The sequence below is a fragment of the Hyperoodon ampullatus genome (assembly GCF_949752795.1).
Source record: "Hyperoodon ampullatus genome assembly, chromosome: 4".
In the NCBI taxonomy this organism is placed as follows: domain Eukaryota; kingdom Metazoa; phylum Chordata; class Mammalia; order Artiodactyla; family Ziphiidae; genus Hyperoodon; species Hyperoodon ampullatus.
Window position 1 is genome coordinate 141,943,132 of NC_136917.1, and position 19,231 is coordinate 141,962,362.

General features: G+C 38.8%; 1 protein-coding gene across 1 annotated transcript in view; it reads left to right on the forward strand.

Moving 5' to 3' along the window:
• The window catches only part of C6 (complement C6), a gene marked incomplete at both ends in the record, with an annotated part of 75,862 nt that extends 65,136 nt beyond the window's left edge, over positions 1-10,726 (forward strand). Inside the window, 2 exons of the mRNA XM_079701871.1 lie at positions 1,398-1,639; positions 10,551-10,726. Of these exons, the coding sequence (XP_079557997.1) occupies positions 1,398-1,639; positions 10,551-10,726 (418 nt within the window). The remainder of the gene's footprint in view (positions 1-1,397; positions 1,640-10,550) is intronic.
• Between the last annotated feature and the right edge of the window lie 8,505 nt (positions 10,727-19,231).

The following is a 19,231-nucleotide window of genomic DNA, read 5'->3' on the forward strand; positions in this document are numbered from 1 at the left end:
TTTTTTTCACTTTTAACACTGATTCGCTCCCACATTCCTCTGAGCTACAAGTGAACAAACACTTGTAGGGACACATTAATTTGTTTATTTATTTATGAGAACACTACCGGGTCTTTTTCTGTAACATTCCACTGGTAGAATTCAACCCAAAGATGGCTCTGTCTACCCTCCTCAGTATTAACCACAAGTGGTCCACTTTGTATGAGCTTCTTGCAGCTGGAGTCCCCTCACCCAGCAAATGGCCTTCTAAGGAGTACTTACAATGTTCCCATTGTCCATTTAACCCACAGGAAACTTCTATCTTTATCTTTGCAATACCCAACCATGAGAATACAGACTGTCCTCTGGAACTGTCTGAATTTCAGTTCAGTCCTACCTCTTTAGCCCCTTTCTATACTCCTCAGTCCTCTTTTATATGGCATTGAGGATGTTTGTGAGAGTGGCTGACCCCACAGCTTAAGTTCTCAGAAAGTGGCCTTTTGTTCTCAGCTATGGGCTTCAGTTCCTGGAAACAATTTTACATACTGGTGCACTGATTGTTAACTCTAAAGTTGACATTAGAGAAGAAACTCATATTTGGAGTAATCAAGGCGTTCTTGTCCTCTCAGTAAGAGAAGGACTATGGCTAACTTTTGTTAGCAGGACCCATCCATTTACTTAGATTTAGCAAGTTACCCAGGGATTAATTGACTTAAAAGCTCATGTTCTTAACCACAATACAAATACACTTACAAAGCTATATAATTATATATAATATATAATTATATATATATAATTATACATATAATATATATATAATTATATATAATATATAATTATATATATATAATTGTACATATAATTATATGTATAATTATATATAAGACCCTTGTATTACAATTAATAAGTGTTAAAAAGTGTTCAGAGGAGGTACAGTCTACCATCGGCTAGGTCGATCAGGATTAGCTTCAAAATGTAGCCAGGAATTGATCTGGATGCCAATAGGCAGAGAGGAGAGACAATATGACATCGATTGAGTAGGGCTTGGCATGGTAGCAAAGGAACAATAATCTTATTAGTTTAGAAAATTGTCAATTTTTCAGATGATAAAGAGGGATTAAGGAGGATGGGAAAATGATTCTAGAAAGAAAAGTTGATTGGATCAAAATATGGAAGATTTTGATCATCAGAATTTAATAATTCAGACTTTAATTTGAAGGCAATTGGGAGTAGTACCATGCTTAAAATGAAATTTTAGAAAGAGGAATCCCAGTGCATGCCAGATAAAATGAGAGCCTGAAAGGAGAGAAATTGGGGGAAAGAATAGCTAGGTGGTAAGTTAACATATGTGTTGGCTACACGCCATCTCTTCTTTTCTAGTCTTCATATATAAATGCTTGCTTTCCTCTCTTGGACAGCTTTTATTCAGAAGATATCTGTGTGCTTGATACACGCTCCAGTCATCACTTTACTTCAACCACTTGTAAGTTTTTGGCCGAGAAATGTTTAAACAATCAGCAACTCCATTTTCTACATATTGGTTCATGCCAAGATGGTCCACAGCTAGAATGGGGCCTTGAAAGGACAAAACTTTCATCCAGTAGCACAAAGAAAGAATCCTGTGGCTATGACACCTGCTACGACTGGGAAAAATGTTCAGGTAAGCTCCAGCAGTGACCCATACTGGAAAAGCTCTCACTTAACCTTCATCTCAGCTAGTATATCTTACTTTCATTTATACATTCTTCCTTTAAAATAACCTTTCCTTAATCAAAAATAATTATTTTCATTGTAAAAAAAATTATGAATTGATTGAAATAGAAGGGAAAAGTAGAACCCAGCCCACCCACAAGTTTGGTGTAAATCTCTCCAATCTTTTTCTGCACATACATAATCAGTCCCACTCTTAGACCCCAGTAAGAAGAACACCCATCCTGATCTATGCTTTAGGTACCCTTCTTCCCCATCCCCAGTTTTGGAGGGCCTTTATCAAAATTGTCTAAGTTTCCTCTGGCAGTTGGAACCAGCTGGGGCCAGCGTAGGTACAGTGCCCTGAGCCTGGACATGGATACCAATTACCAGAAGCATCTGTCTCAAATTTTTTGAAGTCCTCTTGCAGTGCCTGGAATCACTGCAGGCTGACAGGGTTATATAGGCAGGATGTCTTGAGCCCACACACAGTCCCTCATGGGCCCAGGCCCTGTTTCTTCCTTGTGGGACATTCTCCTACTCTCTCCTGCTTCTCTCCCCCACGAGGCATGGGGTCAACCAGATGTTCCAAGGAGCTCTGGGACTCCACCTGTAGAGTCATCCCTCACTCACAGCTAGACCTCGTTCGCAGAGAGAAGTCTGGTGAGCCACTGGCCAGCAAGGTAGTCTTTCTCCAAATTGCTTGAGATCAGACAGCTAAGATGGTGTGACACTAGTTTGAAGTGACTTTAATCATTTACATAAAGAGGCACCCCATTAAAAAAATTGTCCCTGAGGCCTCACACACCTCAGGGGTGGCATTGATTATATTACAAGTTTTTTAAAAAATAGGATCTTCTACTACATCTTATTTTATATATTGCTATTTTTCACTAAATATATCATGAAACTATTCCCATGTCATAATGTTATTCTGCCACAAAATTTTCTTTTTTTAATTAATTTTAATTATTTTTTATACAGCAGGTTCTTATTAATTATCCATTTCATACATATTAGTATATATAAGTCAATACCAATCTCCAAATTCATCACACCACCACCACCACCCCCCACTGCTTTCCCCCCTTGGTGTCCATATGTTTGTTCTCTACTTCTGTGTCTCAATTTCTGCCCTGCAAACTGGTTCATCTGTACCATTTTTCTAGGTTCCACATATATGCATTAATATATGACATTTGTTTTTCTCTTTCTGACTTACTTCACTCTATATGACAGTCTCTAGATTCATCCACGTCTCTACAAATGACCCAGTTTCATTCCTTTTTATGGCTGAGTTATATTCCATTGTATATATGTACCACTTGTCTTTATCAATTCATCTGTCGATGGGCATTTAGGTTGCTTCCATGACCTGGCTATTGTAAATAGTGTTGCAATGAACATTGGTGTGCATGTGTCTTTTTGAATTATGGTTTTCTCTGCGTATATGCCCAGTAGTGGGATTGCTGGGTCATATGGTAATTCTGTTTTTAGTTTTTTAAGGAACCTCCATACTGTTCTCCATAGTGGCTGTATCAATTTACATTCCCACCAACAGTGAAAGAGGGTTCCCTTTTCTCCAAACCCTCTCCAGCATTTGTTGTTTGTAGATTTTCTGATGATGCACATTCTAACTGGTGTGAGGTGACACCTCATTGTAGTTTTGATTTGCAATTCTCTACTAATTAGTGATGCTGAGCAGCTTTTCATGTGCTTATTGGCCATCTGTATGTCTTCTTTGGAGAAATGTCTATTTAGGTCTTCTGCTCATTTTTGGATTGTGTTATTTGTTTTTTTTAATATTGAGCTACATGAGCTGTTTATATATTTTAGAGATTAATCCTTTGTCCATTGATTCATTGGCAAATATTTTCTCCCATTCTGAGGGTAGTCTTTTCATCCTGTTTGTACTTTGCTTTGCAAAAGCTTTTAAGTTTCATTAGGTCCCATTTGCTTATTTTTGTTATTATTTCCATTACTCTACAAGGGGGATCAAAAAAGATCTTGCTGTGATTTATGTCAAAGAGTGTTCTGCCTATGTATTCTTCTAAGAGTTTTATACTGTCTGGTCCTACATATAGGTCTCTGATCCATTTAGTGTTTATTTTTGTTTATGGTGTTAGGGAGTGCTCTAATTTCATTCTTTTATATGTAAAGAAAGCTGGAGTAGTGCTACTCCTATCAGATAAAATAGACTTTAAAATAAAGAATGTTACAAGAGACAAGGAAGGACACTACATAATGATCAAGGGATCAATTCAAGAAGAAGATATAACAGTTATATATGCACCCAACACAGGAGCATCTCAATACATAAGGCAACTGCTAACAGCCATAAAAGAGGAAATCAACAGTAACACAATAATAGTTAGGGACTTTAACACCTCATATGCACCAATGGACAGATCATCCTAAATGAAAATAAAAAAGGAAACAGAAGCTTTAAATGACACAATAGACCAGATAGATTTAATTGATATTTATAGGACATTCCATCCAAAAACCACAGATTACACTTTCTTCTCAAGTGCGCACAGAACGTTCTCCAGGATAGATCACATGTTGGGTCACAAATCAAGCCTCAGTAAATTTAAGAAAAATGAAGCCATATCAGGCATCTTTTCTGACCACAATGCTATGAGATTAGAAATGAATTACAGGGGAAAAAACGTAAAAAACACAAACACATGGAGGCTAAACACTAAGTTACTAAATAACCAAGAGATCACTGAAGAAATCAAAGAGGAAATCAAAAAATACCTAGAGACAAATGACAATGAAAACACGATGATCCAAAACCTATGGGATGAAGCAAAAGCAGTTCTAAGAGGGAAGTTTATAACTATACCAGCCTACCTCAAGAAACAAGAAAAATCTCAAATAAACAATCTAACCTTACACCTAAAGGAACCAGAGAAAGAAGAACAAACAAAACCCAAAGTTAGCAGAAGGAAAGAAATCATAACGATCAGAGCAGAAATAAATGAAATAGAAACAAAGAAAACAATAGCAAAGATCAATAAAACTAAAAGCTGGGTCTTTGAGAAGATAAACAAAATAGATAGACCATTAGCCAGACTCATCTAGATAAAGAGAGAGAGGACTCAAATCAATAAAATTAGAAATGACAAAGGATAGTTACAACAGACACCACATAAATAAAAAGCATCCTAAGAGACTACTACAAGCAACTCTATAACAATAAAATGGACAACCTGGAAGAAATGGACAAATTCTTAGAAAGCAATAATCTTCGAAGCCTTAACCAGGAAGAAACGGAAAATATGAACAGACTAATCACAAGTAATGAAATTGAAACTGTGAATAAAAATCTTGCAATAAACAAAAGTCCAGTACCAGACTGCTTTACAGGTGAATTCTATCAAACATTTAGAGAAGTGCTAACACCCATCCTTCTCAAACTCTTCCAAAAAATTGTAGAGGAAGGAACACTCCCAAACTCATTCTATGAGGCGACAATCACCCTGATACCAAAACCAGACAAAGATACTACAAAAAAAGAAAATTACAGACCAATGTCACTGATGAATATAGATGCAAAAATCCTCAACAAAACACTAGCAAACAGAATCCAACAACACATTAAAAGGATCATACACCATGATCAAGTGGGATTTATCACAGGGATGAAAGGATTCTTCAATATATGCAAATCAATCAATGTGACACACCATATTAACAAACTGAAGAATAAAAACCATATGATCATGTCAATAGATGCAGAAAAAGCTTTTGACAAAATTCAGCACCCATTTATGACAAAAACCCTCCAGAAAGTGGGCAAAGAGGGAATCTACCTCAGTGTAATAAAGGCCATATATGACAAACCCATAGCAACCATCATTCTCAATGGTAAAAAACTGAAAGCATTTCCTCCAAGATCAAGAACAAGACAAGGATGTCCACTCTCACCACTATTATTCAACATAGGTTTGGAAGTCCTAGCCTCGTCAATCAGAGAAGAAAAAGAAATAAAAGGAATACAAATTGGAAAAGAAGAAGTAAAACTGTCACTGTTTGCAGGTGACATGATACATAGAGAATGCTAAAGATGCCACCAGAAAACTACTAGAGCTAATCAATGAATTTGGTAAAGTTGCAGGATACAAAATTAATGCACAGAAATCTCTTGCATTCCTATACACTAATGATGAAAAATCTTAGAGAGAAATTAAGGAAACACTCCCATTTATCATTGCAACAAAAAGAATAGAATACCTAGGAATAAACCTAGCTCAGGAGACAAAAGACCTGTATGCAGAAAACTATAAGACACTGATGAAAGAAATTAATAATGATACCAACAGATGGAGAGATATACCATGTTCTTGGATTGGAAGAATCAATATTGTGAAAATAACTCTACTACCCATAGCAATCTACACATTCAGTTCAATCCCTATCAAATTACCAATGGCATTTTTTATGGAACTAGAACAAAAAATCTTAAAATTTGTATGGACACACAAAAGACCCCGAATAGCCAAAGCAGTCTTGAGGGGAAAAAACAGCTGGAGGAATCAGGCTCCCTGACTTCAGAGTATACTACAAAGCTACAGTAATCAAGACAATATGGTACTGGCACAAAAACAGAAACATAGATCAATGGAAAAAGATAGAAAGCCCAGAGGTAAACCCATGCACCTATGGTCAACTAATCTATGACAAAGGACGCAAGGATATACAATGGAGAAAAGACAGTCTCTTCAATAAGTGGTGCTGGGAAAACTGGACAGCTACATACAAAAGAATGAAATTAGAACATTCCCTAACACCATACACAAAAATAAAGTCACAATGGATTAGAGACCTAAATATAAGACCGAACACTATAAAACTCTTAGAGGAAAACATTGGCAGAACACTCTTTGACATAAATCATAGCAAGATCTTTTTTAATCCACCTCCCAGAGTGATGGAAATAGAAACAAAAATAAACAAATGGGCCCTAATGAAACTTAAAGGCTTTTGCACAGCAAAGGAAACCATAAACAAGACAAAGGGACAACCCTCAGAATGGGAGAAAATATTTGCAAACGAATCAACGGACAAAGGATTAATCTCCAAAATACATAAACAGCTCATGCAGCTCAATATTAAAAAAACAAACAACCTAATCCAAAAGCAGAAGACCTAAATAGACATTTCTCCAAAGAAGACATACAGATGGCCAAGAAGCACATGAAAAGCTGCTTAGCATCACTATTTATTAGAGGAATGCAAATCAAAACTACAGTGAGGTATCACCTCACACCGGTTAGAATGGGCTTCATCAGAAAATCTACAAACAACAAATGCTGGAGAGGGTGTGGAGAAAAGGAAACCCTTTTGCACTGTTGGTGGGAATGTAAATTGATACAGCCACTATGGAGAACAGTATGGAGATTCCTTAAAAAACTAAAAATAGAATTACCATATGATCCAGCAATCCCACTACTGGGCATATAACCAGAGAAAACCACAATTCAAAAAGACACATGCACACCAATGGTCATTGAAGCACTATTTACAGTAACCCAGTCATGGAAGCAACCTAAATGCCCATCGACAGATGAATTGATAAAGACAAGTGGTACATATATACAATGGAATATTACTCGGCCATAAAAAGGAAAAAAATTGGGTCATTTTTTGATACGTGGATGGATCTAGAGACTGTCATATAGAGTGAAGTAAGTCAGAAAGCAAAAATCAAATATTGTATATTAATGCATATATGTGGAACCTAGAAAAATGGTACAGATGAACCGGTTTGCAAGGCAGAAATAGAGATACAGATGTAGAGAACAAACATATGGACACGAAGGGCAGAAAGCCATGGGTGGGGGGTGGGGGTGTGTGTGTGATGAACTGGGTGATTGGGATTGACATGTATACACTGATGTGTATAAAATTGATGACTTAAAAGAACCTACTATATAAAAAAAATAGAGAAAACCTATTTATTAGGTTTATAGACATGTGTGCAATTAAAAAAAAAAAACTACTGTTACCTTGAGAAAAAAAAAACAACATAAAAAGTTTGAATCCTTACCAGTACTGGTCAAGTTAGCAGAATGTCTTGGAGTAGTCATACTAAAACATGAACATTTCTTAATAAGAGATTTAAGTCATTTAAAATATCCTTCGGGGCTTTCCTGGTGGCACAGTGGTTGACAGTCCACCTGCCGATGCAGGAGACACGGGTTCGTGCCCCGGTCCTGGAAGATACCACGTGCCGTGGAGCGGCTAGGCCCGTGAGCCATGGCCGCTGAGCCTGCACGTCCGGAGTCGGTGCTCCACAACGGGAGAGGCCACAACAGTGAGAGGCCCGCGTACTGCAATCAATCAATCAATCAATCAATCAATAAAATATCCTTTGATCCTACACACAGTTAGAAAATTCAAAGCCTTTTTCCCCCTAAAGATATGGTCTGCCTCTGCCAGCCTTCTTAGTTGGTGAGCAAAAGTCAGTGTCACAGAATTTCTGTTCCTGTAGCACTACAGAACAGAGTCAATGTACAAACCACAGCATTTATAAAGAGAGGAAACTAAAGATGTATTTTATACCCAAACCACTCATGGCAAATTGGGATATTACTAATTTTGAGTTGAATTGAATGTCACCTTGATTAAATTGTGTTCTTGATTACATTGTGTACTACTTTGTTACTCTTTTCCTTCTCTATAAAGAAAGAAATGAGAAAATGTTTAAAATGGAACTCTAAAGTAACATGAAGTTCACTTTGCAAAACTTAGAATACAGAAGCCTTCCTAAGGAGCCTACTTTTATAGCTATGAAATGTTTTATCTAAATTTCAAAAATATCCAGCATCAACCAACAGGAGGGGAAAATGTATTCAATAAACATCCATTTAGTATCCAATATGCCAAAGTCACTGTACATAATAAGGTGAGAGGTGTGATGAAAAAGGAGCTTTGTACCCTCAAATTGTTCAGTTTGGGGAGTTAATTTTCACAGTTTTTCAAATGATTACATGAATAACTTTAATACAAGACAGTATGTGACAAGGGCAGTAAGAGAGATAAATACCTTCTGGCCAGGAAGGGTTTCATAAGGATGGAAACATGAATTAGTGGAGGTGGCAGGAAGGGCCTTTTCATGCTAATAATCTGAAAATCATCTCGCTAAGAGTATCTAAGCTATAACCATACTACAAGAGTGGTGACCGTGGCCTTTCCGGAAGCCTGGGGAACTGACATCCTCTCTAGAGGTAGAACAGTCTCCTGTCCTTCACCAAACACTATAGTTTCCAACAACAAACAAGACTCTCCCCAACTAGAATTTCTCTGGCTGATTGGCAAATGTGTAAAAGGGAAATTCACGCCTTTTCATGAACTATTTCCTACTGAGGCCAGGAAGCTTATACATTTAATGATCATCTCCCCATTCCCTTTCCCTATTTTCTCCCATCAGTTGAGACACATGGGAAAGAACTGATACCTGCCCCAAAGAGACTACAGCCTGATTCTCAGGCTGACTCAGATATCTTGGCAACATAAATTATCACAGATCCACCAAATACATTTCTTTTTGAATACTTATACCTGCACCCTCAAATTCAGAATTGAAATCAATTGATGAAGCAGAATTAATTGAGCACCTTGTTAACAACTGAATAGGATAAACAGATGGAGGAACCATAGTTACTGCTCTCTAACAAAGCACTTATAACTGTCTTGGGAGAAAGACATATGAAAAGCTAACTAACAAGAAAGTATAAAAACATCAGAGGTAGTGCTGACAAATTTACACCATTAAAGTTTATTTAAAGGAAACATCAGTGGGGGTACGTGGCTATAAAATGCTTCATGAAGGAAGTGAGGCTTGTACACACCGGACATGTGGGAAACTGGATAGAGCACATCAGTCCGGCAAAGGAAGGGGCTAGTGTGGGCAAAGGACACAACCTGGAACACCTTTAGGGTCTTGCTTGAGAAAGAGAGAGGAAATCACTCTACCTGGGATGGAGAAAGCAGAAATGATAATGTTGCGAAGGGATGTTGAGACCATCTGTGGAGGACCTTGAACTTTGACTAAAACACACATGTGTATAAATGAGCCTATATCCATTTACTTAAAACTGGTTTAATATGCTTGGCTTTGGTAACTTTACCCCTAAATGTTCATTTTAAAACTCTTTCATGAACACAAGATTTATATGAATTATGAAGTGTTGGGGTGGTTTTGAAACCAGGCCTTATAAAAGTATCATCTAATTTAACTGCTTATTAAAAATCCAGATTCCTAGTCATAACCCAGGAATATTCTAGAAAGAAATTTAAAATATGACACAGGGTTATGTTAAAAGAGTTCAGGCTTGTGAGTCATTCATGATTTAAAATATGCCTCTACCACTTACTAATTGTGGGACCATAGGTGTATCACTTAACCTCTCTGAGCTGAGTTTCTTCATCTGTAGAATTAGTATAATGCCATATAGTTCATATGTTTATTGTGAGAATTAAATGAAATAAAGCACACAAAGCACTTGGCATAGTGTGTGGTTTCATGGTGCAGGCTCAATAAATGATACCCTATATAAGTGTTCCCAGGCGGTGCCAATGAGAAAAGAACATGAAGGACAGACTGAAGACATTGTGGAAATGGATTGATTGGATGTGGGCAGTGAGTGAGAGGGAGGTGTCAGAGGTAGCCCAGCTTTTGCATCTTACTGACTTACCAGTGCCCTCTCCTCTCTTATACCCAGATCACTCCATTCAGCCACAGTTGGGTCATTGCCTTTGTTCTAGCATTCTCACTCATTGCCACCAAAGTGCTCACTGCTCTGGGGACAAGTTAGGTGAAATCAAACCCTAAAGCACTGTGGTGAGTCACACTATCTCTCTCATTGCAGCTGCCACCTCCAAGTGTGTCTGCCTATTGCCCTCCCAGTGCTTCAAGAGTGGAAACGAGCTCTTCTGCGTCAAAATGGGATCATCAATGAGCGGGAGAACAGTGAACATCTGTGAAGTAGGAGCTGTCAGGTGTGCCAACAGGAAAGTGGAAATACTGCATCCTGGGAGGTGTTAGACCTAACACAGTTACTGATAAACAGATTTACTGCCCCAAAATAATCCCTACAAAAGGACACTCTTGAACCAACAGCAGACTGTCATATCCAGGAATTACCAACATAAATCCTTTTGTGTTTGTTTCACATTATTGTTCTCCCTGCCTCCCGTGTCTTCTCCCCTGTCCAGTTCCCATCCATGATGCTCTGTAGCACACCCCTAGGTAATAACTTCCACATCAATCTAATAAATTCTTCTGTTCATGTTGCACTAAAATGATGGGACTTCTGAGGACCTTATGAAGCCTGTGGTATTAAGCATCCTGACAAGTAGAAATCAGAACAAAAACTATAATTTTCTTCAATGAATCAATAAGCATAGAAATCTACAACAACTTGTAGAACACATTCTTGAAACCCAACCTTCATGCATTCACTCAACAAATAATTGTGAATGTCTACAATGTTCCCAGTACTGTTTAAGGTGCTGGGGAATCAGCAGTGACTAAAACATACAAAAGCCCTTGCCTTCATAAAGCTCACATTCATGTGGAGGAAGACATACAGAACATAAAATAAGCAAATAAAATATATAGTATGTTTGATGGTGACAATTGCTATGGAGAAGATAATGCAGGGAAAGGTAAGTCCCATCCTTAATCCTCGTCTTACACGAGGAAATATTCTATAGTTAATAAGTATCACAGAAAAGATGATTGGACTCAAGTGGAAGTTGCCTTGCTTAAAGTAGTTAATAAACTTCTGGAGTTTTCTCCTTAGGAAACTCTCTTTGCCTCAGCTAAAGCGCATCAGAAAGCTTTTAAGTTAAGGTATGTGATGGATGGAAAATCATAAGAGAATTTCAAAGGGATAATTTTTAAGGTAAGGCATATCTTTCGTATTAGGCCATACCAAGTAGACACCCACTTCTTAGAGTATCATTTTGAATTGGGGAAGAGAAACATCTTTGGAACAGCAGTTCTCAAACATAAGTGTGCATTGGAATCGCTTGGAGCACTTGTTAATATAGATGCCTGAGACTTAGCCCCAGTTTCTGGTTCCATAGTTCTGGGGTGGGGCCTCAGAATCTGTATTTCTAGCAACTTTCCACATGGGACTGCTCATGATGATCAGGGGTGTCGCATGGTGAGAACACTTAGCCTAGAAATGGAGTCATCAAACAGCTAATACAACTACTAAAATAATGATCTCAAAACTTTAGCCAGCCAATCTCCAAGCAGGTAAGTGGAAGCAGATTCCCTTCCTCTAAAACTCACTGGGATGCCCAGCTAATGGAAAGGGTCTATGAGTCACAGCCATCTGGCTGCACCCTCTTTAGACCTTATACATTAAATCTCACTCCTTCATCTCATTAATCATAAGATCTTAGCAAAAATATAAAACATCTTGGAATATCAAAGGCTAAGTATGAGGAAGGGAAAAACCAAGAAAGAGAAAACACATTTTCCTGGTGTAACGGCAATTGAGTGGAAATCAATCTTTGCCCAGGAGTCAGTGATGCATCTTTTCCCCAGTCATGCCACCCTACACCCTTCTCACTACAAAAATGGTGCAGGCCACTCTTGTAAGCTTTGCGCCCTCAGCACTCCCAAGATGCCAAAGTGAGGGTAAAGTTTAGGCATGAAATATTCCCACATTCAAAGGAGAACCACCACCAACTGAGTTAAGACACTTTGCTCAGGACTGACGACTCTCACACTAGCTCCACACGTTTCTGGGCTATACAGCAGGACTAAGGGTGGGAGGGGAGCCATAGGGATCTGCAGGCGCAGGAAGGCAGTGCTCATAGTAAGAGTCCTGTTATCTCCCTCAAGTCCTTTTCTTCTCCTTGGTGAGGAGGAGGATGCTGTAAGTATCCACTGAAGCCAGGCAAACAAAGCCTTGAAAGAATCATTTGTTAGGGCACCTACATCCAGGATATACAGTGCTGCCCTCGGTGGCTGGAGGCTGTGGAATCTTAGAGCTGCCACTGGTGAGCAGGTTGCTGGAGGAGTTTCTGGGAGGCGTGGATTCTCACCGGGAGAGTTCTCTCTTACAGGAGCACAAGACCACTTCCTGCCTAGGGCATGCTGAAGGCCGGATGCTGACAGAGTGGTCTGCAACGTTTCCATAGTGACAAGGGAGTGCTGTGGCATGACTGGGAAAAAGATGGGTGCAGCCCTTTCTCCATCTCAGTCCCAGGGTGTACGGAAAGACTGAAGAACTTTGGTGGTTCCCATGGCTCCCTAGGAAGGAGCAGAGAGAAGAGGAAAAGCAGGCGCTCTGAGGCCACCCTGCATCTTGGACACGAACCTATGGAAAGCACCAAATGGAGACTCAGCTGCCTCTCTCACAGGAAGTTCTGGGGGACAGTGTTGGTAGGAGAAAAGCAAACACCACCCCATGGAAACACAGGGGCCACTAATAACATAGAACCAGATTCATTGAGAACAAGACCAAAAGGGACACCCCATCACTGACTCCTGCCATCTCTCTGAGTCCACTTCCTTCCAACACCAGACCCAGCAGATGCAGGGGACAAGGTGTCCTAGAATGAGACATGCCTCTCCATCACTTCTATGAGGGGTAGGAAATTTGCAAGAACAATCCTCATCCCTTCCCTACCCCAAGTCCTCTGACCCAGAAGCCTGGCTGACACCAGAGGTGGGGAAAGAGATGAGATGTAAATTGAATATAAGATTAGAGGCTTAAACTGGACTGACTTTTAAAAATAGTGACTGACTAGCAATCCATGTGATCTGTCTCAGCCTTAATTGAGGCAAGAGAAGACAGGGATTTGGCAGAACCTAGAGAAAACCATGACTATTATTAGCTTGCTGGGGCTACCATAACAAAGTACCACAACCTGCATGGCTTAAAATAACAGAAACATATTGTCTCACAGTTCTGGAGGCCAGAAATCTGAAATCAATCTGTCCACCAGGCCACGTTCCTTCTGAAGACTCTAGGAGAGGATTCTTCCCTACCTCTTCTGGCTTTTGGTGTTTGCCAGAAATCCTTGCCATTCCTTGGTTTGTAGATGTATCACTCCAGTCTTTGCCTCCATCACCTCATGGCCACCTTCATTGCCTTCCTTCTGTGCATGTCTGTCTGCCCAAATGTGCATTATCTTATGAGGAGAGCAGCCTTGTTGGATTAGGGTCCACTCTAATGACCTCATCGTAATTAGATTACATCTGCAAAGACCCTATTTCTAAATAGGTTTACATTCGCAGGTACCAGGGGTTGGACTTCAATTTATCTTTTACTGCAGACACAATTCAACTCACAGCACTGTGATTGGGAAAAAATTGTTTCCTGTTTATACCCCATAATATAATCAAAGGTTTATACCAGCTATTGCATTCATATTGTTTGATTAAAATCAGTCAGGCTTGCTTGTTTGCTTTAAAGTATTTTATTCTTTAACTTGTAGCAATCTTCCCTTTTAATGGTCATTGGTTAGTCTTTTTTACCACTTTAGTTACCTTTGTTTCAAAGGATTTTTTGAGTGCAGGAATCCATTAAAGTTTGCATTAGGCTAATTTGCATACCATTTACCAGTTGAATTTTTCACACTTTGACATTAATATTTTTTTAACATCTTTACTGGAGTATAATTGCTTTACAACCTTGTGTTGGTTTTTGCTGTATAACAAAGTGAATCAGCTATATGACATTAATATTAATATAGCAATTTAGTACAATAAGTATTAAGAGCTAGTGATAAAATTGTCATCATGAAGCAGAGAGCAAAACTGAAACATATTAAATACCTGGAATTTGGACCTAGAATCTCCTGCGCTGTCCTAGAAGATTAAACAAATTCTAGATCAAAGGTAAAACCTTCATCCTCTTAGGCTATTAGAGATGATTGCTAAGCTTTGGTGCCTGTAGCTTAAATAACTGGAAACCAACTCAGGTTCTTTTTTTTAATATGGATTTTAATTTTTGTTGATTCTGCAAGATATTGACAAAATAAATGAGACCCCAGTTTAAAGAACTTTATAAATAGATGATATATATATATCTCAGATGTCCTAGAAACACAGAGTTCTAAGACTGTGCTTTTTTCCAGTCCTCTGGTGGGGGGATATTCAAGTTTAAATGATGATTTCTTCTTTTTGGTGGTCTTCAGTAAAGCTCACTAAATTTTAGACTAAATTGTTACTCTTTCTACAAAAGCCTGCAACTCCGACAACCAACATTCCTTAGAGTTAAAGACTGAGATCTTCTGTTGTTTCCAGAAGAGCACCCACAAGCTAAACAGAACCCACATCCCTTCCTAAAATCTGAGTAACAAGAAGCTGACAGATCATGATGGCTCTGGTTGGTGTTGGGAACCAAATATCCTGAGGCTTGATTAATTGGATCCTGAATGGCTGGCTGTCTCCAAGGTCACCTTCATTCTTTTGGGATATATTGTGCGTGGAATCAATGAGGCATCCAGTTTTCAACTAAATAAATGGCCTGCAAAATTATAGTTGTATCCATTTTATTTTATGAGCATGAGACAGGCCACTGCTACACTACTTGTCTTCTTAACAAGTTCTAGCTACACAGCTTCAGTCCCATGTGTCAAATATCAGTTAACAGAGGTACGTGTCACCAATCAAGGGACTCCAAAGGACGGACGGTACATTGAAAATCATGCTCACAAAGATTTATATAGAAAGATGTTCATCACAACATTATTTATAATAGCAAAAAATGACACAGTCTAAACACCCAATAATAAATTATGTCCCCTATATATGATGGAACAGTATGAGACCACTGACAAGCATCTTTTAAAAAAGATTTTAAAGGACATGATAAAGTGAAAAACCAGGCTGCAATACTATATATACTGAGAGTTGTGTAAATTGTGTGTATACACATGCCTTTAAAAACAATGATTGGGAGAACAAACCTCTGGAATTTGGAGTTATTTTTATTTAAGTTTTTCTGCATTTGCTAGATTTTCTACAATCAGCATGCATTTTTTAAAAAATCTTTTTTGTTTTTATTCCAGTCATGAAGGTAACACAAGCTTGTTGCAAAAACTTTAGAAAATACAGTACAAAATTTATACTTTAATAAGTTATTTTCATTTTGATTTGTTCTCACACTCACACATTTGTTATTATTTGTTGTTGTTTGTTGTTAAATATATTATTCAGCATGCATTTTTAAATATAATCAGTCATGAAAATCATTCTTAAATCTTCTCTTCTGCTTAGGTAGAAAAAACACATAGCTAATTCTGCTTGTTTAGAAAACTGATAGCAAATAGGCCTTGGAGTTCAAGCCAGCTCAACTAGTCTGGATTTGCGTGCGTAAAGCAGGTAGTAGCTTTCAGCCAGACATGTGAACCTCACACGAATGCATTCATTCATTCAAAGCATTGTCTGAATACCTGCTAAGTCACAGGGTTAGACCTATAATTGTGCAAAGATTTTGGACGTACTTACAGTACACTGGGAAGATTTTAAAGATATAATTAAATCAGGATTATACAAAATAGAAAGCTATTTAAAAATTACAGGTACAAATAACATCTTTAGGGAATTAAAAGAAAACTGGACAGTTAATAAAATAAAATCAAGCCTAATTCTCAAAGTTTTATTGCAGTTGGAGACACTGAGTAGCTGTTTGAACTTGGACAAACATCTGAGACTGTTTCCTCATATGAAAACTGGACGATACCAGCCAACTCACTCTATTTGTGCTGAGGATTGGCTAGAGTGTACTATATATATGTGTGTGTGTGTATATATATATATATATATATATATATATATATATATATACACACACACACACACACACACACACACACATACATACACACAGCAACTACTAAAGAGTCTAGAATGAAATGTGCATTCAACTATTCAAATACTATTATTATTATTACTATTATTATTTAACACCAATGGAGAAGAGTGGCTGAACTTCTCCCTTTATTTCCTGTCACATGAGTCACTTCCTCTATTGCCATTCTTGCCATTGAAGCATGATTTATTAAAGAGTCCATGGACTGACTTAGATTGTTCAGGGGCGAGAAATGGCTGGAGTATTCAGACTAAATATTCAGACAAAGTTTTCAGACTAAGTTGATTAAATGTACTTGTTCACTGTGCTTGCACAGGCATGACCACAATGATCAAAATCAGCAACAAAGGTTTTAAGTTCTCTTTAGAATGAATCACCCTTTATACCAAATAAATGGAGATGGCCCAACATTTACAATCAAAAACCTAACAGTCTATAATATCAAGCAATGTGGACAGAAGACCCATGATTAGAAAGTGAAGAGGAAATTAGACTGGGCAGCTGGTAATACACTCCAAGGATTACTTGCTTGATACCACCCTGCCAGCATGCAGTGACACAATAGATTTGAAAAAAGCTACATTTTTACCTAAAACATGACCCTTAACATGAGGGAAAAGCCATACCGCAGTTCAAGTCATGAGATGAGATTTTTTTGTCCTTGCTGAAGCTGTATTTGTAGTCTTACCAGGGTATAGAGCACCACCCTAACTGAAGCATTTCCATTTTGGTTATAACAACTGAGGACTAATTGTTCCTTAGGGCATGTCTCCCCTTCCGTTGAAGGACAGTGATACACACTGGGACATTGTTGCAGTTGTCAAAAATAATGCTCACCAGTGTTGCTGGCTCTCCATCTCCCAGGGACTTGGCAGAAACATACTTCTTGGCCCCCATGCGTTAGGGTGTCATGTAATTGGTTCTGACCAATAAAATGACTAGAAGTACACGTGTAGCTTCTGGACAAAATGTGTAATTGCTGGCGTGAAGGTTCCCCCAAGCCTCTTTTTCCCTGTGGCACATTTGAAATGCTGGCTTCCCCATCAACCTGAGTCCCTGAGTCAGTAACATGAGCAGAGTCCTCTATACTCCATTGAACTTCTATGGGCATATGGCATGAACAAAATATAAATGTTTCTGAGATTGGGGTAAGGGGGGTATATTTGTTGCATTGTTACCTAGCCTACTTGTCTGATATTAACTGTAACAGATGACATGATGACCTGGGAAGCTGATCTCTTTCACTTGCACAAATTGCATCCCAGGACTCTCGGTTTTCCTATGGGCATTACTGAGTAAATAGGAATTGTACTGCTGTGAACATGGCCTATAATCACTAGTATGCTTGGGACAAAAATACAGAACAAATTAAAATTAGGAAAAGGGAGTGATTATACTTAGTTCTTAAATACATTCTTTTCTTTTTTTTTTTTTGCGGTACGCAGGCCTCTCACTGTTGTGGCCTCTCCCGTTGTGGAGCACAGGCTCCAGACGCGCAGGCTCAGCGGCCATGGCTCACGGGCCCAGCCGCTCCATGGCATGTGAGATCCTCCCGGACCGGAGCACGAACCCGTGTCCCCTGCATCGGCAGGCGGACTCTCAACCACTGCGCCACCAGGGAAGCCCCTTAAATACATTCTTAATTGCATCCATCATTTTATAGAGAAATTGCTTAGTGGAAAATTAAAATTAAAAGAAAATAAATCCTTACATAGAGAGTTTACCTGCTAGGACTATAAAGAAACATAAATACAAAAATGGTGAACACACTTTTAACAAACTCCTTAGTATACTTGGGAAGTTTTTTAGACTCTTAGAAACACATTATTTTAAAAAGCATTTCAAAGTTAATTAAATCTACTTCATATTTCTTGATTACCAAATCATTACTATTATGTTTCATGCCATTTGCTTATCAAAATTACATTCTAAAGAACTTCAGGCATTTGCTAATGATGCAGATATACAAAAATGGATTTTTCATTCTAATTTCTGATGCTTGGATATAACAAAATCTAACTAGTATACTGTAGCACAGGGGTCCCCAACCGGTCTGCAGCCTGTTAGGAACCGGGCCGCACAGCAGGAGGTGAGTGGTGGTCAAGGGAGCGAAGCTTCATCTGCCGCTCCCCATGGCTCCCCATTACTCGCATTACCACCTGAACCTTTCCCCGCCCGCCAACCCCATGGAAAAATTGTCTTCCATGAAGCCAGTCCCTGGTGTCAAAAAGGTTGGGGACCGCTGCTGTAGCAGGTAGAATTTATTGTCCCTCCTCCCACATTTTTTCAGCTCCCGGCCAATGGCCAGTATTTCAGGAGAGGCTGGTGCCAGTCCCAACACCAGACCCAAGAAGTTAACCACAATTGGGTTAAGTCAGTTAATGGGGTTCCATTTCCCTTCCACGGGTGGTTTGGACATGGGCAAGTGATGCAAATCTGATGAATGAGCGGTAAGGAGCATCTTCTGGAGGGCTTCTTAAAAGGAGTTTCTCACGCTCCAAGACTTCATAGGAAGAGATGGTCTCTTCTGAATATTGCCATGTCTGAATGTGATGCTTGAAACTACTGCAGCCATCTTGCCACCATGAGAAGTTTTCCATTTGTGGTCTAGGCCAACCTATGGAAGAGGCTCCAATAGAGACCTCTGTGGTCTCTTAGACCAAAACCTTTGTGGACCCTTGTGAGATCACTGAGCCACTGAATTACCC